The sequence below is a fragment of the Abramis brama genome (genome assembly GCF_963993115.1).
Source record: "Abramis brama genome assembly, chromosome: 1".
NCBI lineage: Eukaryota > Metazoa > Chordata > Actinopteri > Cypriniformes > Leuciscidae > Abramis > Abramis brama.
The window spans coordinates 35,291,427-35,314,951 of NC_139963.1; the positions used below are offsets into that span (position 1 = coordinate 35,291,427).

Here is a 23,525-nt window from a genome sequence, read left to right on the forward strand (position 1 = left end):
CTAAAAAGGGTTCATATTCAATAATGTATAGCACAAAAGTCTGCATGCATTGCAGTAGGGCTATTCGTTTCCATTCTACTGTCGGACTTTTTATGATGTTTTCAATATGGATTAAGTTTGGTCCTTCCATGTCGCCGTACACTCATAGGAAGTCGTATAGCGGTTGCTAGGACAACATTGATCAGCTTCGCTAGAACAATGTGCTATACGAGTAAACATCTGGTTTAATTCAATTAAATTAAAGAAATCTCCCGATAACTGAAAACCCTGTTCAATTACACTGGGAATGCAGGGACGTTATAATGGTATGTAAGATAGTCTTGTGTTTTGTGCTAACGTTACGTCCTTCAAATGAAGATTTGTTTGTTGGACATCAAACGTTAACGTTACAGCAGCGGAGTCTTCTAGTCGCGGATAACCAAGCGTTCAAGCTACTGTTTTTTTCCCCTTACAAATTAAGTTTTAGTCTTTTACGTTTTTTCTTTAACCATACTGCGCAATACTGTTTTAATAATAATAATAATAAGACTAAGAAAATATCCTGTTTATTTAAATGCACACGAATTTACACACGAATTGACTTCGCCTGTATTTAATAGGTGTTCCGTCAGAATGTGATTCAGAGTGTTTTTTAATTCGGTAAAGTAATTTTGACAGAAATTCCAGCTTTCAGACACTAGCAAACTTGCACATAGTTCCTCCGCTCTTACTAACAATTCAAGTCCCCTTTGTTTATATTGCTCTTATATAACAGACTGTTTCAAAGCAGCTTTACAGGAGAACAAGGCAAGGCAAAGCAAATTTATTTATATATCACATTTCATACACTATGGCAATTCAAAGTGCTTTACAGAAAGGATTTAAAATCATCACAAAATAAAAGCAAGGAAAATTAAAAACAGTTATAAAATAAATTAAAAGAGATATATGATACAGTTATAAAATGAATTAAAAGAGTAAAAATATGATACATAGATAAACTTCTCATCTGGCAAAACACCGGTGTATCATATTTTCACAACTCCCAGTTTTTACTCTGAGATTTTCCCATGGTGATCACACTGTGCGTCTGCGGTGTTCTAGTCGCAGTGAGAACAATGATCCGAACAGAACAGAAGTCAATTCTGCTGTAAAGCAGCTCTAAAAAGACAAACTGAAACAGTCATTCAGTTGAAGTCAGTTCATTTTGTGTTGAATAATTTCGGTTCAATAACTGAGGAAAGTTCAATTCAGCTATAAAGCAGCTCTGTAGAAAACAGTGATGTCAGTCCGACTCAGTTCAGTTCAGGTCTCATCCAATAGTGTCAGTACGGTCAAATCAGTAATATTACTAAATATGAACTATTAAAGAGTAATTTGTTCATATAGTATTTATTTTCTGATTTACTATACACAATTTGTTGTAAGCATGAGCTAAAATTGGTGTTACTGTACATTTTGTCTAATTTTATAAATTAATGTGTGTTTTGGGGCAACATGTATTATGTATTATGTATTATTACTCTCTCGCATTTCAGAGATTGGCATCTCAAGTACTGCATTATCCTGATTCTCCCCTTATCTCATGGATAGGCAATACTATATTGCTATGCATGATTACAAATCCATCACTGCTTAACTCAAACAGGGTGTTCTCCAGGGATCAGGTGTTGGCCCATTATTATTCATTATCTACATTTTGCTTCTTGGACAAATTATTCATTGTCATGGTATAGCCTATGTCTGATATTCAGATATATACAGCTTGCCGGACAGATTCTATTCACCAGACTGACTCGTTATCCTCATGTGTCAATGAATTGAACTTTCTCAGTTTGAACTTAAGCAAAACTGAGATCCTATTTACTGTTCCCCCAACTCTATCAAAAAATATAACTAGTGATCCTAGCTTTGACCCTGATGCTACATCAGTTTTTCCATCTGCCACGGTCAGAAACTTAGGGAAACTCTAGATTCTTCACTGACCCTAGATGCCTATGTTAGCAAACTCTTTAAAAGCATCCTTCCAACTTTGCCCTATTCACCCAAGTTAGTCCCTACTTCAGCCCAAAAGATGTTGAATCATTAGTACATGCATTTATTACATCTCGCATTGACTATCTGCACACTCTATCTCCCGCTTGCAATATATTCAAAATTCTGCTGCAAGAATATTAACTTGCACTACACGATCTGCTCATATTACTCCCATCATATTTAACCTCCACTGGCTGCCCGTATCATTCTGTATTATATACAAAATTATTCTGCTTACCTTAATGGTCTTGCTCCCTCCTATCTTTCTGACATACTTTCTCCCTATATTCCCTCTCGATCACTCCAATCTTCTGGGTGTGAACTTCTCTTTGTTCCTAGATTTCGCCTATCGTTAATGGACGGCAAGTCTTTTTCTGTTATAGCACCTAAGCTATTTAACTCACTCCCCTGACACTTATGACAATTATCTGTATCTATGAATTAAAATCACAGCTCAAAACCTATTTGTTTGCCTAATATTATCAGTCATAATTTGTATCTGTTTCAAATCACAGCCCAAATCCCAGATTATCAGTCATAATGTGTTCTTCCATTATTATCAGTCATGTTGTGTACTTGCTCCATGATTTTTTACTGCCTACCTTCTACATTGTCTAGACAATGTTACAGTTCTTTGTCATGGATTTAAATGTTTGCACAATGTTTGCAACTGCATTATCTCTTGTTCTGGACTGGGCAAATGTCCATTGTCCATATAATTGTTCATGTGAAATGACCGAGCCCGGGAAAGACGATATATAAATTAACCATATTATTATTTTTTTTAAAAGTTAATGTTTCACATTTTTCATATTTTAAAAATAAAAACCTGTTTTTCTTTTAAAAATAAAAACCTGTTGTTTCCTTCGACTCTGTCAGGCTGTTCCTGTGTGGGCTCTCTCTCTCCCGCTGCCTGCCATCATCATGATCTCTGTGGGACTCTATATGATGGTCCTTGCGGCTGTGCTGTGGTGTCACCACTGTCTCAAGGTACTTCAGCATCATCAGTTCCTCTTTCTGAAGAAACTTCATGAAACGTCACTGTTAGCCAAATTGCTGAACAATCTAATTGAGTAAATATTAATGGCTGTTGCTATACACTAAGTCCAGTAAGTATACACTTTTCACAGTTGCCTTGCTCTGAATCTCACTTCCTGCTGTTTTTAGTTCTATCTTTTGAGTAATTTTGGCAGTGTGGATCACACTTGTCTCTCTCTCTCTCTCTCTCTCTCTCTCTCTTCACAGGCCAAGTGTGATCCACGGTGTTCAGATTGCTGTGAAGGTTTCTCTCCTTGTGAGTACTGTTTAGTGTGTGCCCAGTCATGTGACTGTCGTCCACCCTCCCTGCGATCCTGCCTGGACTACTCCTGTCCCTCCCCTAATGTAAGTGATATGTCGCCAATTTCTTTTTGCTTTAAGCTACATGCACACTGCATTGTTTTTGCCACAATTTTGCAACCTTAGACAAATTTCAGGAATCGTAAAATAATTTTTTCATTGTTGGGAAACCCCCGAAGTTTTTGATTGTTTAGGGTTATATGCTCTCCGAAGGCCAATTAAATGCCTTGGTAACACTTTATAATAAGGTTTGATTTGTTAACATTAAGTAACTATGAGCATAATTTTAAAGCATTTACTAACCTTTTTTAATGTTAGTTAATAAAAATACATTGTTTATTTTAGTGCATTAAATACTGTAAAGTTCTGTCTTGAAACTCTAGATGGCGCAGCTAATAAGTCTTTAACTCGATCTGCTTACAATCACATAATTCTCTATATAGCACCGCTGATTAGTCCCTGCTATATCAGTAGCCAATGATCTCACATGCTCAACCTTCAAATACTTGGTTAGCATTTGTCTTAGCAGTGCAGCGCGCTCAGAAACCCTCCACCTTCCCCAGCTCCACCTGTATAGATCTGCTACGGGTAATTCATGTACACTATATTGTACAGCAGCAGCATGTCTTACTTGCTCACAGCAGCGTGTCGTGTATGTATTGGCAGTAGCAAGTCCCGTACTTACTCTGCCGCAGCAACAGCGTAGCAGATCTGTATCAACATATATATCAACATTGTCATATCCATTACCATGCCAAACACTCCGAGATTTGTCAGGACAGAACTTATGTTAACATACAACTGCTGATTTTAACAATGTGCTAGTAAATGTATAAATTAACATTAACTAAGATTAATAAATGTTGTAGAAGTTTTATTCTTAGTTCATGTTAACTAATGTAGTAAACTAGCCACTTTGCCACTCGATTGTCAGTTCACTTTTTAGTGCTTAATCCTGTTCTGTACACACAGTTCAGTCATTTTTGGGAGTGACAACTGCTTTCTACAACCACATTATCTGCTGAAAAATGCAGGTAGTTGCAATCGTATTTACAAAAATTCTATGCAATGTTTTTTTAAACTCCTTAAAATGGACCTAAATCTAACATAATGAGTCTTTGGTCACTGTAATATTAATTTAGTCAAAAATAGTGGATACCAAACAAGCAAGACGCCAGAATTTTGTAATGGTTATCACACTGTCAATTGTCGAAATTTTGGTTGTGAGTCGTGTTCTGTACACACATGGATTCAATAGGTGAAATCCAGTATTTTAATGCTGTTGTCACTCCTGAAACTTTACAGTGTGTACATGGCTATATATGTTAACAAATGAAATGTTATTATAAAAATGTTAACATGTTAACAGTGTTAACAATCTGAAAAAAATAAAAAATAATTCAAGGCCCTGGAAAGTTTTTGAAAATTAACATACAGTACATAGATACAGGTCCTTGAAAGTGCTTGAATTTATTTTGTGCAAGAAGTTTTCTGGAAAAAAATTCCATGTTATTCCCTCCGGTCCACTAATGTGTTATTTCGCCAACACTTCGTGGCCTATGCACACTAGCTTGCTTGATTAACGTTATTTACGCGCATTTATTCGTTACGTTACGTGTTTCGCGTTACGCGCGGACGAAACTACTACGATGTTACCTCGAGTTTCACAGACACACTGAAACATTGCAAAAATAGGCTGAAACCGCTGAAACGCAATGCCTGGAAAATGCAAGTTTCAAGATATTTGGCTCAACAAAGAAGATTACAAAGAATGCTTGTTAAGGTAATGTAAACCCATAAGGCAAGAAAAACTTAAAAGCGTATTCATACATATATCTTACAACTTCTGGTTACATGAGCCTAATTCTTTTCAATAAAATCCAAAATCCAGATAATTTTAGAATACAGTATATAGGATGTACCGAATATTCTTCAGTTTTATGCAAAACAGAAATACGACCAATAGAATATCAGATCTCTGTCATATGGCCAAAAATAAATGCAAAAAATAGTTGTGTTTGACACATGAAAACTGTAACAATGTATCTTACAAGGTAACACGATGTAACCTTGCTCTCTCTTGATATGTGTCCCCACATTAAGTCCTTGAATTTGAGGGTATTGGACCTGGAAAGTCCTTGAAAGGTCCTTGAATTTGAAGTTAACCAAGGTGTGGGAACCCTGCCTTTAGAACACAGGCGGTAATGCCTGATCAAAAGTTATCGCAAAATCTTGACTAGTTATAACCTGTTTAACAATTGTATGATGTTTATTGCATTAAGTGCAATGCGGTTATGTATTGCATAACAAATAATACATGCCTATGTATTGCATAAAACAAACACAACCATGCCTAACCATGTATTTTTATAAGGGGGAGGATTGTTGCAACATACTATGTTCTGTATAAGTAATTTTATATTAAATTACTGTGTATTATTAAATTACTCTTATATTAAATTACTTTATATTTCTGTATAGTAATTTTGCACAATAATTGTAATGTTTTTTTTTTTTTTTAATATGGTGTCTCTTTTCTTCTATATGCCGATGATACCCAAATCTATCTTCCCTTACAGCGCAACAACAGATATTCTCTTCAGCCACTTTTAGATTGCCTAAACGAACTTGAGGAATTTTTCCTAAATGAAAATACATCTGAAATTATTTTTTTTGCCCCTAAGGAAAACAGTGTTTTTGATCTCAGCTTTCTCTCAACATATAATACACAAAACCACATTGGGTTTCTAGATGGCATTCTATGCGTTTGTCGTTTGTCTGTCAATCATCATTAGAGCGCCACCCTCAGGCTGAATAACGCAAGGACAATTCTGAATTCTGTCAAATGTGTGTCTGATGTGTTCAGCGATTAGGATATAAATCTTACAAAATGTTGATCATAAACTGTCAGCAGGTTTTTCTTGTTCATCATCATTTCTTCTTATTGCAGTGTGCGATGTGGGATTGTGCTTGTACCTGTCAACCACCAGAGTGCGACTCCATCAACTGCTTCTGCTTTGAGATCAAGTTTAAGTAGAAGGAAAGGTGGAGGAAAAGAGGAAGACCCACCTCACTTTAAAAGATGCCTTAAACTCCAACTCCAAGTGAGACTTATGTATGTTGTAAGATAGCCAGAGAAACTGTGATTCAGTCTTTGGTTGTTCTGTAATGTTTGCATCATTTGGGAGACATTACAGCATCCTTCCTATTCACGGTCATTGATTTAACCAAAATTAACATCGGTTCTAAACGATTTAGATCTGCATTTATTGGGAATATACATTGTTTAGTTGAGTCATGTATGGATGAAGTGAGCAAGAATAATAAATGCTTAATAAAACATAGACTGTAAACACAGTACATACTATTGTAGTAGAATGGTTATTGGACATATTTAAGTCATAGTGTGATGCCAGTTGTCCAAACTGGTGTAATTCCTGAAATACACAATCACTATAGAACAATAGAAGACTGAAGCTGAGGTTTTAAGCAGTGCCATGGATTTTTAAAGCATGACGTTAAATTAATTTTTACATTTCTAGTTTCCTAGTCGGCAATAATTAATTATGCTTTATGTAGCGAATGTGTTTCTCTGTGGTATCATTGCACTGGGTATGATGAATTTGCTCTTCAGTTATGAGCCATACAAAGAGAAGAGAGGAATCTATAAACCACACATGCTGTTATATATATCTCATTCTGACACCGATGTCTTTGAACTGTGTGGACTGTATATAAGATACATGTTCATATAGTGCTGACCTACCAATTTTAAATTGTAATAATCATTTTTGTGATACATACTGTAATACTGTACAAAGGTAATAAAAGCTAGTTCTAGTGTTTACTAATGTAATTGTTTACAGGACATCCTCCTGTGAAATATTTGTGCATATTGTATTGTGTGACATACAGTTATGTATGTGGCCATATTTTTTAATGCTTACAGCCAGCATACTATGGCTTACAAAGTAAACCTGCTGTGACTGTCACTTCTGTCACTTTTCTCTGTTGTCAGGCAAAACTTAAGTTGAAATTAGTTTTTTGTATCAATTTTTTATATATATAAATATGTGCTATTTTTGTAACTGTGGTTTTAAAATGAATTCAAGTTTTTCTTTTATGCAAAATGCTTTGTTTACAGTAGTATTATTATCTATCAAGCATTCACTTTTACATTCATTGTTGGATTGTCTTAGATTTTCTAGTGGCTTCATTTGTTTTCATGCATTTGCAAAAATGTATTTGTTCCAAGTTTCTACATTTTTCTATAAACGTTTTCTATTTGTTCTATACCTTTATGAATTGGTCAGACATGAAGCTCTTGCTGATTATAGGGATTATGTAGAGAAGACATTTAAAAGATGAAAGGTCATGACAGAAGATCTCAGGACATTAGATCCCTTTTCTGATGACAGTTATCTCGTGGGCTCAAGAGGTTTGTAAGGACTGTATGGAGTAATATTGAAGAGCATCATGCAGAAGATTCAGTCGGGTTATTGCAGTCACCTATAGACCACCAATCTCCCTTTTCATCATTAATTAATTGGGATTGTATGATACTTCATGCATGTCGCAGCAACATTAATAATCATGTGCCTTGTCCATGCCACTCACTGCCTTTCTCTTTAACCTTTCTTTGCTGAATGCCAATGTACATGAATGTCACATCGCCCTTCTCCAGTTGCATCGTGGGTTTGCCTGCTGCTAAGATTAGCCAAACCCACAGAATGTCAAAGGTCACGCCGTCTGAATAAATACAGGTCATCTGGCACCAGAAGAGTGTCACAGACTATCCAGACCTCCTCTGCATCCATTTGGAGAGTATCTCTCGCTCACTTCATCCAGCTCCACGGTAAAAACGTGCATTCTACTTTCTTTTCTTCTGTAAAGTGTACAAAAATAAGACTAGCCTTTTTATTTGCTTTTATTTCAATGTATTTGCTTCTGTCAAATGCTTGTTTTAATCAGATAATGTTAATTATAATAATAATAGTTTTTAATATTAAAATGTTTTAAATAATGATTTAATTGTTGTACATTTATTATTGTAATAATAAAATGTACTGTCAAAATAATTCTTTATTCTTACTTAAATGCATAATATACAACACACTGATAATCTGTGTCATTTTGGCATGTATTAATAATATTTACCAGCTTGATTGACTGTGCTTGGAATTCAACATCACAAAGGGTCGTTTCAGACCCTCTTTCACAAGTCAAATCCTCTTCTATAGTGCTGAAATTCAGCCATTAAATGATTGTCTATATTTAAGTTGGCCTTTGGTTGAATGCAACTTGAGCGGAGGGTGTTAAGAGGTTTGTTGCTGGAATGTTAAGAGCCTTTTGTGGGGCTGTTCAATGTCCAGTAGACAAGAGATGTAATTTGATGATATATATACCAGACTTTTTTTCTTTTTTTTAAAGCGCATTAGTGTCTTATAATTCATAGCCTGTTAAACATACTCCTAAAATGCAAGGTCATTTGTTCGCTTGCATCCAAAGAGGATTTCAAAATGTAATTTCCAGGTCTGTTTCTCCTGCGTGTAAACTGTCACGTATCACAAGAACGCGCACCCGCCTCTAAATTGTAATAAAACCACTCCCCTTTTGATGCGTAATTCTTAAACCCGCCTTTCAAAGCACAACTGCCAATCATCGTCCCTACGCCCTGTCCATCGATGCATGACTCCCGCCCTGATTGGTCAAGCCTTGTAAAATTGCTTGTAATTTCCTTCCTTTTATTGCAATTCATTGCATCCGTAGAATAACGTGACTACGTTGAGAGTGTGATTCGGAAACCATCGCTTCCTCAACCCCTCTTTACTGGTGAGTTTTTACTTAATATAAAGCACCGACATCCAAGTAACGTAAAGCAAATATATTTGACCGCTGTCGGAAGCTAGTCTTTCACTAGTCGCTTTTCCGTTTTAATGCAAAGTTAACACAGGCGACGTTACGTGAGCCGCACAAGGTCATTCATGCTTGTATCTGAAGGGCATGTTGCATCATGAACTAACAAGATGTAGTTTGTTGAAGAAGAAAAAAATGTCGGTAAGGTTTGCGAGTACACACCCAAATCTGAACCCTTGCTCAGACTCCTTGATGTTGATTTAATTAGTCACCTGATTCATTACTTGATCATAGGTCACTGTTTTTGTTATGTGATTCGTGTGTTTCTAATGATTATGAATCTGATAAGCAGAATGATTATATAAATCTGTTTCCCAAACCTATCTCCTTAGAGTCAAGATGCCTCACGCGTACCCATTCCTCACAACAGAGCAGAAGAAGGAGCTGAGCGATATTGCTCAGAGGATCGTGGCCCCTGGCAAAGGCATTCTTGCTGCGGACGAGTCTACAGGTACAGGCTGTTGAGTTCACGTTCATTAGTAACCAGTTTATTTGCTTGTCTTATTACTTCTAACATCTCGTATCGTTGGTCCTGTGCAGGTAGCGTGGCGAAGCGATTCCAGAGCATCAATGCTGAGAACACCGAGGAGAACAGGAGGCTGTACCGCCAGCTGCTGTTTACCGCAGATGACCGCGTAAAGCCCTGCATCGGTGGCGTCATCCTCTTCCATGAGACACTCTACCAGAAGACAGATGATGGCAAACTTTTCTCCCAGTACCTTAAGGAGAGGGGCATGGTAGTTGGCATCAAAGTGGACAAGGGTGTGGTTCCCCTGGCTGGCACTAATGGAGAGACCACCACACAAGGTGAACATCCCACGATTGTCTATGAAATAGATTATCAGGCGGTTAAAATTACACATGGTATTTTTTTAACCTTTTGTATCCACTTAAATGTTGGAATTTGATGGACTTTGACCGGAATTGAATGGCCACGGTCACTTAGTTTGCTTGGGACTCTTTAAACCTTCATTTCTCTCTGCGTTCGCAGGTCTGGATGGGCTGTACGAGCGTTGTGCTCAGTATAAGAAGGATGGGGCAGACTTTGCTAAATGGAGGTCTGTGCTGAAGATCACTGCCACAACTCCCTCTAGACTGGCCATCATTGAGAACGCCAATGTGCTCGCTCGTTACGCTAGCATCTGCCAGATGGTGAGACGCGCACAGCCATGTATCCACACACAATGCTTTTTGTATGCTTTCATTCAGCATGGACACGTTAAATAGATCAAAAGCGACAGTAAAGAGTAAAGACACAATGTTACAAAAGATTTCTATTTCAAATAAATACTGTTATTTTGAACTTTCTATTTATCAAAGAATCCTGAAAATGTATCAGTGTTTCCACAAAAATATTAAGCAGCGGAACTGATTTCAACATTGGTAATAATAATAAATGTTTCTTGAGCAGCAAATCATCATATCAGAATGATTTCTGAAGGATCATGCTGAAAATTCAGCTTTGCCATCTCTGAAATAAATTACATTTTAACATGTATTAAAATAGAAAACCTTTTTATATATATATATATATATATATATATATATATATATATATATATATATATATATATATATATATATATATATATATATATATATATATTTTTTTTTTTTTTTTTTTATAATATATATAGATATAATAATAGATATATTTCACAATCTTACTGTTTTACTGTATTTTTAATCAAATCAATGCAGTCTTGGTTAGCTTAAGTGACTATATCTTAAAATCCTACCGACCCTAAACTTTTGAACGCTAGAGTATATTAAAATAATTGTATACTTTTATTACTGACATGATATCTCCTTTTTCGTTAGCATGGCATTGTGCCCATCGTGGAGCCTGAAATTCTGCCTGATGGTGACCATGACCTGAAGAGGACCCAGTATGTGACTGAGAAGGTTCTGGCTGCTGTGTACAAGGCCCTGTCAGACCACCATGTTTATTTGGAGGGCACTCTGCTCAAACCCAACATGGTGACTGCCGGCCATGCCTGTTCCCAGAAAAACACCCCCCAGGAGATCGCCATGGCAACTGTCACTGCTCTTCGCCGCACTGTTCCCCCTGCTGTGCCTGGTTAGTAAAACAACCGCAATTACTCACTCGCTCATGACAGAGTCTTTATCTTACCACAGGCCTGCAGGATAAGTTCTCGACTGTGTAATTATCATAATTTCTGACCCATTTTGCCACACCTCTTCTTGATATAGGCATCACCTTCCTGTCTGGAGGCCAGAGTGAGGAGGAGGCCACACTCAATCTGAATGCCATGAACCAGTGTCCCCTGCATAGGCCCTGGGCCCTGACATTCTCCTACGGTCGTGCCCTGCAGGCCTCTGCCCTCAAAGCCTGGGCTGGCAAGAAGGAGAATGGCAAAGCCTGCCAGGAGGAGTTCGTAAAGAGAGCTCTTGTAAGTTTCAGTAACTTGAGATAATCTGATTGGTTTTTTTGTTCCTCAAAATGAATAAAAACAGTGAAATATTATGCAAACCTGCAATAATAAAATATGATAAATACCGTGTATACTTTATGTATTTAATCTCACTTTATTAACCATACAAGTTGTTTTAGATCAACTTTACTCTTATTGTTTTGTGCTTCTATCTCCAGAACAACAGCCTGGCCTGTGTTGGGAAGTACGTGTCCTCAGGAAATAAGGGCGCTGCTGCTGGAGAATCTCTCTTTGTGGCCAACCATGCCTACTAATCACCAAGAAGCCTTTTACATTTCAATCCACATCTTATTCCTAAAGAATCGCTGAACCCAAACACATCTGTACTCTGAACTCCCATCATCTGACCCATTCCCTTTTTCTTTCTAGTGTTTGTTACTTCCATGTGTGGAACAAAATTATGAAACTAAGAGATGAAACCTAAAAGAGTAATAATTGTAATTTAATAACTTGATTTCCAGATGTATTTTGCCCTAATCTCCTCCCTCTTCCCACTTTTAATAACACTCCCATGTGTTCTAATGTCGAACTCTGCTGAGAAACGTTGCTCTTGTACTTGTAGTACTTATATTAACTGTATTTGACTTGCACAACGAACATCTGCCTTTCAGGGGTATATTATTATTGTTATTGTTTAATATGATACTCACTGTTAAGAAAACAATAAAGTATCTTTCACAGCTAACCTCATTTGTTTCTTTTTGTGGTGTTATTCAAACAATACGTTTTTGTGATATTAAATAACTTTGATTATTAAATGAAGTCAGTCATTGCCTCTGTGACTTTGCAACGGCTTGTGTTTCGATTGGTCACACCACAAGGTGTCACTGTGGCCTCAAAGCTTCAGCACTGCCACTCTGAGCTCGATTGCTATGTCTGAAGTAAAACAAGCCCCCCGTCATTAGCGTTTACTGTCTATGGTCATTAGCATACAGACAAAGAAATGTATAAATAGATAAATGTGAAAATAAATAAAAGTAGAATTAAATAAATGTGGGGAAATTTTTTAATTATTCATAAGGAAATAAAAGTATAAATACTCAATGTTTGTTTTGTTTTTTACATTTTTTATATTTATTTATGTATTTTAGTTTTTTTTTACATTTCTTCGTATATTTATTTATGAGACTTATCTGTGTGATAAAGATGGCGGCACGCGCGGATGCAGCGGCTCTCAGCTCTCGGTCTCATGCACTGCAATTTCATTGTATACCTGATGTGCAATGACAATAAAGATTCTTATTATTTTACTTAACAAGCATCACCAACCGTAACGAAGACTGATTTGGCCGTAATCCAGGGGTTTTGTCGCAGACTTGTAAATCAGTCTGCGACAGCAACATCTGGCCAAAAGTGTGAGCTTGCCTTCATTTTACGTCACACTGTTTTGAAACCTTTCGAAATTCCGCTGTTTCACCACTAAGGTGTATTGATCTCAATGTAAACGCATTAACAGTATCTAATCATTTTAAAAGATCTTGGCAAATTTCAGTTTGTTGGCAAATGGCAGTAGTTCATGGCCATAGCAGTTTCAGAAGTGTCAGACCTGCAGGAGCCTAGGCTATGTCAGGGGAATGAATGTAGGCCTTTTACAGTCTATGATGTAGGCCTACTATAAAAATCCACAAACAACTTGCAATGTGAATATACATTTAATATAAATATAATTTTATTATGAATTGTATTGCTATTTATATATATTTATATTTACTATTTATAACAGATTATACATTTCTCCAAAAAGTGTTTATACATTATCTTACAAGGTTTTTTTTGTAAGTTTTCTTATGAATTTTCCTACAAATTTTCATATAAATTAAAGGTAGGGTAGGGAATTTTCAGAACGGCTAGCAATAGCAAGTTAGCTTTGAAAGGATTAGATCCCACCCTCCCTTCAGAGTGTCTCCAAAGCCATGCCTCCTTCAAAACAAATAAACGCACAAAGCCAGAGCAGAGTCTGCAAAGTGTCACGAGGCGAGAGAGACAGCGTTAAATTACCTCATGTCTCAAAGCACATAACATTATGGCATGAACGCAGCATGAGCTTATTGTTTTGATGCAGGAGAAACTGTAAAATGCATCTGCTGTTTGTTTGCGGCCATGAAACATGCTTATGACATGTGATGTCTGTGCGAGCAGGTGCATGGAGGTATGAAAATACATACGTTGACAGGCAGGTAGGACATCGTACCTCCTGGCTCCTGCATTTGCATTTCGGTCCGAATGCAATGATTGGACGAACATTTTATGGTCCTATGCCTTCCACAGACTTTCAACCAGCATATCAAAAACTGTTTCTGGAACAAATTGCCTACCTTTTTTGTAAGAACATTTCTAATGATTTTTATTGTTTGTTTGTTTGTTTGTTGTTGTTTTTTTTTTACAAATGTTCTTAATTTAGAATACAAAATTCTTATAGATTATAAATGTTCTTACACATTTTCTGTATTTTACTTTATTTATTTATTTATTTATTTATTTATTTTTATAAATGAACTGGGGCCTGTTTCAGAAAGGAGGTTCAACCAACTCTGAGTTAAAACTTGAACTCTGAGTTGACTTACCCTGAGATGGGAAACTCTGAGTTTTCGGTTACAGAACAGCTGAAATTAGTTAGTTCAATCAACTCTGAGTTGACCTACTCTGAGTTAAGCACGTGCACCACAACTATAAAAAGCCATTATCAATGGAGCGCAGATGTTATGAGTCACCATGGCAACAGCGCCAGACAAAAAGAGGTCTTCATATTTCTCACCAGCAGAATGTGCTTCTGCAAGCACATGGAGAGTACGAACATTATTACTGTAATTTTACAGTATTAGTAATTAGTATTAGTACATTAATACTGTAATTTAATTAAAGGGATTACTCTTAATTCTTCTGTAATTTAAAGTTAAATCTGATGTAAGTGCATTAGACTATAGAACAATTCTGTATATTTAACATACATTTTAAAAGGTATATTTTTAATGTAACCTTCTCCCTCTACACGCTTTGGTCAATTCAAGAATAATTCGTGCAATTGTATATTGTTTATTTGAAAGCATTAAAAGTGCAGTTTCTTGTCTCTCCTTGTACTGTTCAAGTGGTTGAGGTTGATATGGGATTTAGTAATTACTAATAAGTAGACATCAATCTAATTACACTGTTGAAGATGTCATTTGTAGTTAGTAATACAAGTAACTTGCCCAACTGTTATAATATCAGAGGTGAAACTGGAAGAACAGTATGTTATTCAACCTAATTTTAATTTTCATGTAGGTGCAATCCTGCAGGTATTAAAAGAACATGGCAGCAGCTGAAAATGAAATATAAAAACATAATTCAATCAAGTAAGGCTTGAATATATCATGGGTGTAGGCTACCTGACTTTACATTTGACATAAATAACTAAATAGCATCCAGTGTCAAGCAGTGCAGCAGCATTTTTGGCTGAGGGAATTCCTGGAGGGACTTCATCAGAGCCAGTCACTCCCGAAGATCCAGGGCCTTCATAAAGTGTAAGAGGTTAACATTATGTTATTTTTTATATAGGCTATTTTTGATATTTCCATTTATTTTACTTTGGGTTGGGTTTTTTGTTGGCCTACAGAGGTAATGTTAACATTATGTGTCTACACATCAAACAATCTACACATTAAAATTGAGAATCCAAGTTTAAATCTAAGTATAAACGGGTATTCTTATCCCCCCCCCAGAGTGTGGAAGAACAGCAAGAGGACAGTCCATCAACTTCTTTTGCACAGATTAACACAGTTCAGTGATTTTCAGTAAATGCCACAGTTTAATTTTGTAGAATTTGTTTAGAACTACATTATGTAACTCTAATCTACTACTGTATTTTCAGTTGCCAGTTAAGGAGTTATATAGACTTCATCTTATTAAAAAAAATAGAAAAAAAAACTGCTGTAAAAATAGAAATATTTTATTTATTAATAAAATATTAATTTTATTAATAAAAATTTACTGAAAGAATGAATGAGGTGTTCACCACTATATTACATAAACACCACTTCCTCTTTAAAAAAGGGGAGGAGACTGAAAGAAACTCTGGGTTTACCGAAGAAAACCTGCTCCCGACCAGGTTAGGTTTACCATGGTAACTGACTCTGAGTATAAGTTACCTCTCTTTCAGAAACGGGCTTGACTTACTCTGCTTTCTCAGGTTTGACATACCTCCCATTCTGAAACAGAAAACCCAGAGTTTCCCTCATTTCAGGGTTAACATACTCAGAGTTTTCACTTAACCTTCTTTCTGAAACAGGCCCCTGTCCTGCAGTTTAGTTTTTGATGCATTTATGAAGACTGACCAGTAGAGGGAGAGAGTGATATGCCAATGATGTCCTGATAATGGAGAATGGCAGAAGTGTTGACTCGTGGGTTTGGTAACTAAAATGTTAAATACTTGTTCAAATGGTACACATATTCTTTTAGTACTGTGAATAGTAAAACTCTAGTGGTTAATGGAAGGCTACTGATAATGTGATTTTTTCATTCCCATTTTTTTTCCAAAAGAAAAATAATCCATGATAGTAAAAAATAATCCAAAACTTTCCAAAAGAGGGGAAAACATATACAGAAACTGATTACAACTGTCAGAAGAAACAATGATTTTTTCAGTTATTTTCTCAGTTGTTGTATTAGTAACACCCTCACAGCATTGTTTTCTAGATTTTGGTCAGTTAATGCAAAAAGGCAATAAAACATAGTGAAGTGAAGTCAAAGTATGTTAACCCATACTCTGATTTTGTCCTCTGCATTTAACCTATCAAAGTTAGTGTACACACACACACACACACACACACACACACACACACGGAGCAGTGGACAGCCATTCACTGCGGTGCCCTGGGAGAGATTAGGAGTTAGGCATTAGTACTTAAATTAAAATTAAAATGCATTACTTTTTACATTACTGCATTACTTTTACATTTTACATTACTGCATTAAAATGCATTACTTTTTATGCAATACATTACATTAAAATGCAGTACTTTTACATTTACAACAAAATATCTTAGTTAATTTTTCAAATAAGCAACACAAGTTACTTTGTTTTCCCATTTATTGACTGACACCTCTCTTGTCCTCATGTTGAGAAATTGGAAGGAACATACAGAGGTTTTGTGTGTAAACTTGATGCTTATTTCAGCCTAGTTCTAGACTAAATGTGAGTATTTGATCATCTGAGTACAACAACAGATTCAGTATTCCTCAAAATGAATAAAAACAATGAAATGAAAACTCAGAATAGATATATTGTGCACTGAAAACAGTCACTGCAGTCGGTGGGAACTGTTTACTCCTCGCAGCATTGCGCTCGGTCGGATCTATTTCTGTGTAGCACCCTTGTGCATACTGTCTATGGTTGTGATTATTGCTGTCGCTTGTCATAATTTGAGGTAATGAAAGTGGAAGACAGTGGATTCGCGTCTGTCTGTTTATCTAACATTACGCCGCTGCAAATGAGCTATGGTCATTCAGATACACCGTTGTTATGAATATGTAATGTGTATTGATGTCTGCAGTTGAACTCTCAGCTAGAGAAGTAGTTTTCTGTATGTGAGTTTTTCAGTGCGAAAAGTCGCAATGGATCGAGCATTAAACTCTGACCCTGTCATTACAGCTCACACTGAAGGTAGGATGCTCTAATGACACTTTAACAGTATTTTATGATTTATATGATTTTTTTATCCTGCCGTGTGTATTTTTTTCTGTATAGGTCGTTTTCAGCGCTGGAGAATTTGTATTGGGTTTTGGTAAGTGAATCTTCTGCAAACTTTGCTTAAAGTGATACGCAATATGTAAACTAATCTTCATTATCTCTATCTAGGTTACTGGGACTTTGCAATAACTTTGCATATGTGGTGATGCTGAGTGCAGCACATGACATCTTACAAAAACAGGAATCTCAAAACACAACAACACCTGTAAGATATTTCTGAAATTTGGATATGTTATATTGCTATAAACAGTTGCCACAACTCCATCCTTCCCTTGTGAAAAAGAATTGTGCTTAATTGTTTTGAATGTGCATGAGTACTTTGAAAAAAAAAAAAAAAAAAAATTATATATATATATATTAACAAACGTAAGTATACTTTTAAAAAGTGCACTTTGTAATAGTCAAATTTTAAATCATATTTCAATATTCTTTAGGCATGCTTTTAAGAAGTACACTTATTATTTTAAAGTATTGACTAACATACTAAATATTTAAAGTAGATATATTTTAAATGTACTAAATTGCAGCTTAATCATTACAAATGTGTAATTACAAATATATTTAAATACATGACATTATGTTTTAGTTTACCATTAATGCTTATCTGTATTCAGCAGTACACTTCAGTCATATTTCAAAGACAATAGAAGTAATTATGAAATTGCATAGGCCTGGTTTCACAGACAAGGCTTAGATTAAGCCAGGATTAGGCCATAGTTCAATTAGGACATTTAAGTAGCTTTAATAAATGTGCCTTAGAAAAGAAACATTACTGCTGTGCATCTTGAGACAAACCAATGGCATTGACATATTTTAAGATATACCAGTGTGAGTTTCTTTCAGTTGAAATAGCTCAAACATGCATTTTAGTCTGGGACTAGCTTAAGCCTTGTCTGTGAAACTGGGGGATAAAGATGTACTTAAGTCCTACACTCTTAATTTTAACTAATTTTATTTATTATGAATTTAAACTATAATAGAATTTCCGAAAACATTACGTTCAGTTCAGACTTAATATATTCTTTTAAAGTATATTATGTCAATTATGTACTCTTTTTAATGTATGCTAAAGTGTACTTTTTCCACAAGGTTTGATTACTCATGTTTTCTTGTTTTTTATTTTATTTTGTTCTTGCACTAGACTCCAGCTCCAAATGGGACTAACATAGAGATCGAGAACAGCAGCAACCGCTTTGACTGCAATCCTGTGTCTACTGCGGTACGTCTGTCTTTCTTTATCTCCGTCATATCTTGTTTCAACCGTTCAAACGTGTCCCTCATGTTGTCTAGGGAGTTAAGTTTATTTTTAAATATTTGTTCAGGGAGTGACACTGTTTTATTTCTGTTTCTAGGCTGTGCTGTTGGCTGACATCTTACCCACCCTCATAATCAAATTCACAGCACCTTTCTATATACACAAAGTGCCTTATGGGTAAAGTTGACAAGCACTTATTTATTTTATGTCTAACAACCGTCAGCATCTTCAGACAGGTTTAGCTGCGTAGATGTTGAAATTATGTAATGTAAGACTGTGATAAGAGATGGATAGTGTGCAATAGTGTGAGAAATCAAGTTAAAAGGATGAATTTGATTTGATTGTAGCCCTGCACAGTGTTTTTTCTGCTAAAGGGATAGTTCTGTGAAAGACAAAAAGGAATTATCCCTTTAATTGTTAATTAATATGTTATTTTCTTTCACTTTTATTACGAACAGTTTCCGTGTTTTGGTGTGTTTCTTTACGGCGGTAGTCAGCTTCCTGATGGTGTCATTTTCTTCAACTGTATCGATGAGCATAACTGGTAATGAGCATGTCCTCTTGTATTGGATTAATGAGATCTGATAAGTGCCGTGATGATGAACCTCTGAATCCTTCCTCAGGTGTCGTCTTTGCCAGTATTAGTTCAGGATTGGGGGAGCTTTCCTTCCTCTCCCTCTCTGTGTTTTTCAGCAGGTAGCGCCTAGACACCCATTCATTCATACAAACTGTTCTGTATTGGGATATTTTTTTCAGTATGCACTATTTTTGCTGTTAAAGTAACCATTATTCATATTAATATAACCGTATTATGTTAGTCTTTTGGTAATTTCATTTTGTGAATGTTCAGGTATTATCTGTGGTAGTAACAGCAGTTATTATGCAGTTTTGATCCAATAAGAGCCAACAATGCTGAGTACATTGCATTGTGAGATATTGCATCTAGTGTGCTGCACAGTTTGTGAAACTTAGTTGGTTATAATATCTGGGTATTCTATGCATGCAGAAATTAGCATACTATGCACAGGATTCTCAAAAAAAAAAAAAAAATTGGCTTCTGCAAAACTTTGTAAACAAATTTGCATCACAGGAATAATTTACATTTTAAAATATAGTCAAATAGAGAACAGTTATTTTAAATTGTACTATTATTTCACAATATTGCTGCTTGAACTATGTTTTTTGGTCAAATAAATGCAGACTTGGTGAACATAAGAGACTTTAAAAAACATTTAAAAATCTTACCGACCCCAAACTTTTGAATGGTAGTGTAATGACTGCATATTACAGAAAAAGTATGAATGATATGTTAGTGTTCTATTCCGAGCATAGCCATACTCACTGATCTCAGTTTTACTAGCTGTTTATGTTTCTGTCTCTTTAAGGGATGTGTTAAGTGGCTGGGGGTCCGGCACGGGGGCAGCAGGAGTAGCTGGAGCTTTCCTCTACTCAGCATTTACACAGGCTGGTCTGACCCCCCAAGTTACGTTATGGATCATGCTGGTTGTCCCTGTTATTTTGGCTGTTAGGTCAGAATAACTTTCTCAACTCTATTGGTTGAACCTGTTGACCAAATCGATTGCATAAACATATCTTTTTCTCTCATGATTTTTTCCCCCAGCTATTTCTTCCTCCTGGTGTTCCCACCCTCGTTCCCACAGTGGAGACGGCACAATGTTGGTCACAGTTATTTCAGAACGGTGAACTCCAGGGAGGGACGCCCTTTAATTGAGGAAGAGACTGATACTGATGAGGACTCTGAGCCATCTCAGGAAGAACAAGGTGTGTACATTTAGGAACTGGTTGCTTGTATTGTTGCAACTTTTCATTCTCATGGTTATGTATTTGATTGTCCATTCAAATAACTGTACTCTTCCTTCTGACAGAGGACAATCACATCGGACCCCTAACCTTCACTGACCAAATATACGTTTTTAAGGTTAGGCCTGCTGTGTGCATCTATATGAGCCTCAGTTTGGTGTTTAAGTCATTTTTGCATGATTTTTTTTATATGATTTATTTATTCACAGACCTTGAATTTTATACTGACACTCATAAGGATGGATACAGTGCTGCATTTTTATTACCGTTTTTTTTAGCATATCGGCACATTTGTCTCATGATTATTCCCCCCCCCCCCACCCAAAAAAAAAAAAAAATCAAATTCCTATAATAGTTTAGAATTACTGAGATACAGTTTGTAATTTTCAGTTAGTCATGGGATCTCTGTCTTTATTTGCATTTTTGTTCAAGGCCACTGAACATCAGAAATGCTGTTTATTTCTTTTGGGGTTACATTTAAAAAAAACATTACATTTAAAGTGTGAGCATAGCTTGTGTGTGTCATGTAGGATAGCAGTTTGTGTGTGTGTTTATTTTTGTTTAGTTTTCACCTTGTTGTGCTGAAGTCAGGAAATGCACTTCCTCTTTGAGTCTTTTATTTTAGTGTTTGTTCTTACCCATATGATCTCTTTCAGGGCCTGCTGAAGTTTATTATTCCTCTTAGTGTGGTTTACTTCGCTGAGTATTTCATTAACCAGGGACTGGTGAGTGTTTTCTGTAACAGTCACAGACAAGTCAAAAAGAGTAAGACACCAGTAAAACTACCTGTGATCTCTAAATATCACTATATATTTATTAATCTCTCTCATTAGTTGGAGCTGCTCTACTTTCCTGACTCTCCTCTCTCACACGCAGAACAATATCGCTGGTAGGACACATGACAAATCTCTTTAATTTCATGACTTACCGTTCAAAAATTGGGGTCGGAACTGCTTTAGTTTGATTTTTTTTAAACAGTGAAAACAATAATGTTGAGAAATGTTACTACAATTTAAATGTTTTCTGTTTTAATATATTTTACAATATATTTTGAACTGTAATTTATTCCTGAGCTGAATTTTCAGCATCTTTTCTCCAGTCTTCAGTGTCACATGATCCTTCAAAAAATCTATTTAGTATGATGATTTGATGCTCAAAAAACATTTCATATTATTATCATCAATGTTGACTTTTTTTTCTCTGTGTAAACCATGATACATAGTTTTCAGGATTCTTTGATGAATAGAAAGTTAAAAGAAACAGTATTTATTTGAAATTGACATATTTTGTAACATTATAAATGTCTTTACGGAGACTTTTAAACAATTTAATGAGTCCTTGCTGAATAAAAGCATTTAAAAGCATTAAATAATAAAAGCATTAATTGATTTATTTAAAAAAAGTATTCAACCAAGCTTTGCAAAGGCATTAAAAGATTAAAAAAAACAAAAACAAATAGACAAGAAAGAAAATAATAAAATATAGATACACAAAGATTGTTTGATTAAATAATAAACTTACTGAAATTATGATAAAATAAAATAAGGTACGATTCTTCCATTGTGCCCTAATAATGTAGACATCATAAAAAAAAATGTAGTTGTCACATTTTCGACATAAGGGGTGAATATATGATGAAAGAAATTCTCATTTTGGGGTGAAGTATCCTTTTAAGAGAACATCCCAAATCCACTTAATTTGGAGACTTTGGTTCTTCCGCCTCAAACATTATAAGTTGTGTTTTTGTTTTGATGTTGTTTCATTCCGTTTGAATACCAGCAAATGCTCAATGCGCATCATTATCTCTCCTCTGCAGGTATCAGACAATTTACCAGATTGGTGTGTTTGTCTCCCGCACATCTCTCTTCTGTTTTAAAATCAGGAAAATTTTCCTTATGTCTCTCCTACAGGTGAGATCTGGTGCACAAGACACAGCAGTACATCAACTTAGACATACATATATATGCAACAGTAAATGCAAGACAATAGAAAACATATTTAAAACTCCTCATGACACCGACTACTCTTTCTCTTTCAGTGTGTGAACGCTGTTGTGTTGGGTTTTGCTGTATATTACCAGTTCTTGCATTACCCATGGGTGGTCTTTATTATTGTCCTCTATGAGGGTCTGTTGGGAGGAGCAGCCTATGTGAATACCTTCCATTTCATCCATGAGGAGGTATGTGAACTTCATTCGAACCATTTGATTAGATCAGCATGTATCAGTCAATGGTCTCTAAAGCATTCCTCTTACGCTGTGTTTCTGGACAGACCGCTGAGCGTGAGAGAGAGTTTGCCATGGCTGCAGCAAGCGTGGGGGACAGTCTGGGAATCGCTCTCTCTACAGCTGTCTCCTTCCCCGTTCACCAGTATTTCTGCTCTTTATGAGTCAATGAAAATGTGTGTATGTGAAATATAAAGACATTGAAAAATCCTCTTAACATCTCAATAAAAAAAACAGTGCATTCCATTAAACTTTGGACTAATATGGTATTATTTAAATGAATATTTCTTTGTAACTAAAAATCCTGGAATCAAATGTGTAATGTTTCCTAAAAGTATTCTTTTAAGTATTAAAATATTTTGCTTGAGGTACCTGTGTGTTGCTCTAATGACCCCTATTGGAAAATCACCCACTAGTCCCTGAAATGTTACTGCCTCCATTTATAAAGCATTTTCATTTCTCTTTTTGTGGCTAATGGTGACGGTTGCTGGTCCTCATCCTTGGTTTTGCTATTGAACTTATGAAGCAAACGTCTGCAGACTTGGCGTCAATGTGTTGCTTTCTTAAGAATCATTGCTTTCATTTCCCATTCCCTGCCAGTGTCATGTGATGTTTCAATTTAACTTCATGCAACAATTGAGCAATGGAAAAGTAACCAGGCACTAGATGGTAGTACAGAGTTGCAGCCGTAAAGGGAAGTCTGTGTGCTCTGAGTTGACAGTATACTTTAATAGTGTTGACAATAGAAGTCATTTGGAAATTACACATAAATAT

At 35.8% G+C, this 23,525-nt stretch overlaps 3 protein-coding genes across 4 annotated transcripts; all 3 read left to right on the forward strand.

Annotated features, from left to right (window-relative positions):
• The first annotated feature begins 138 nt into the window (after window positions 1-138).
• Window positions 139-7,834, forward strand: LOC311065738 (uncharacterized protein). The gene is made up of 4 exons (XM_084086447.1): window positions 139-305; window positions 2,896-3,006; window positions 3,262-3,399; window positions 6,305-7,834. Exons 1-4 carry the CDS (start codon window positions 303-305, stop codon window positions 6,389-6,391), a joined length of 339 nt encoding a protein of 112 aa, XP_083942573.1. The 5' UTR covers window positions 139-302; the 3' UTR covers window positions 6,392-7,834.
• Window positions 7,835-7,995: 161 nt separating this feature from the next.
• aldoaa (aldolase a, fructose-bisphosphate, a) lies at window positions 7,996-12,411 on the forward strand. 2 transcript variants are annotated; one of them, XM_084086426.1, is made up of 8 exons: window positions 7,999-8,209; window positions 9,124-9,186; window positions 9,603-9,721; window positions 9,811-10,077; window positions 10,262-10,422; window positions 11,092-11,350; window positions 11,485-11,684; window positions 11,885-12,411. In XM_084086426.1, the coding sequence occupies exons 3-8, from the start codon at window positions 9,610-9,612 to the stop codon at window positions 11,978-11,980; spliced, it is 1,095 nt and encodes a 364-aa protein (XP_083942552.1). In that variant the 5' UTR covers window positions 7,999-8,209; window positions 9,124-9,186; window positions 9,603-9,609; the 3' UTR covers window positions 11,981-12,411. The 2 variants fall into 2 exon arrangements, with proteins under 2 accessions (XP_083942551.1, XP_083942552.1); XM_084086425.1 differs by lacking the exon at window positions 9,124-9,186 and having other exon boundaries at window positions 7,996-8,209.
• Window positions 12,412-17,052: 4,641 nt separating this feature from the next.
• cln3 (CLN3 lysosomal/endosomal transmembrane protein, battenin) lies at window positions 17,053-23,122 on the forward strand. Its single transcript, XM_084135817.1, has 15 exons — window positions 17,053-17,364; window positions 17,449-17,485; window positions 17,560-17,656; window positions 18,593-18,670; window positions 18,804-18,883; window positions 19,165-19,250; window positions 19,330-19,402; window positions 20,092-20,235; window positions 20,328-20,488; window positions 20,593-20,645; window positions 21,184-21,252; window positions 21,361-21,416; window positions 22,344-22,437; window positions 22,566-22,706; window positions 22,799-23,122. Exons 1-15 carry the CDS (start codon window positions 17,316-17,318, stop codon window positions 22,913-22,915), a joined length of 1,335 nt encoding a protein of 444 aa, XP_083991943.1. The 5' UTR covers window positions 17,053-17,315; the 3' UTR covers window positions 22,916-23,122.
• Window positions 23,123-23,525: the final 403 nt, after the last annotated feature.

Coding starts and splice junctions, on each gene's coding strand:
- aldoaa (XM_084086425.1), top strand. CDS start 9,610: ATGCCTCACGCGTACCCATTCCTCACAACAGAGCAGAAGAAGGAGCTG. Junction 10,078..10,261: donor TGGAGAGACCACCACACAAG/GTGAACATCCCA, acceptor CTGCGTTCGCAG/GTCTGGATGGGCTGTACGAG. Junction 10,423..11,091: donor ACGCTAGCATCTGCCAGATG/GTGAGACGCGCA, acceptor CTTTTTCGTTAG/CATGGCATTGTGCCCATCGT.
- cln3 (XM_084135817.1), top strand. CDS start 17,316: ATGGATCGAGCATTAAACTCTGACCCTGTCATTACAGCTCACACTGAA. Junction 17,486..17,559: donor AGAATTTGTATTGGGTTTTG/GTAAGTGAATCT, acceptor ATCTCTATCTAG/GTTACTGGGACTTTGCAATA. Junction 22,707..22,798: donor TCCATTTCATCCATGAGGAG/GTATGTGAACTT, acceptor GTTTCTGGACAG/ACCGCTGAGCGTGAGAGAGA.
- LOC311065738 (XM_084086447.1), top strand. Junction 3,007..3,261: donor GGTGTCACCACTGTCTCAAG/GTACTTCAGCAT, acceptor CTCTCTTCACAG/GCCAAGTGTGATCCACGGTG. Junction 3,400..6,304: donor ACTCCTGTCCCTCCCCTAAT/GTAAGTGATATG, acceptor TTCTTATTGCAG/TGTGCGATGTGGGATTGTGC.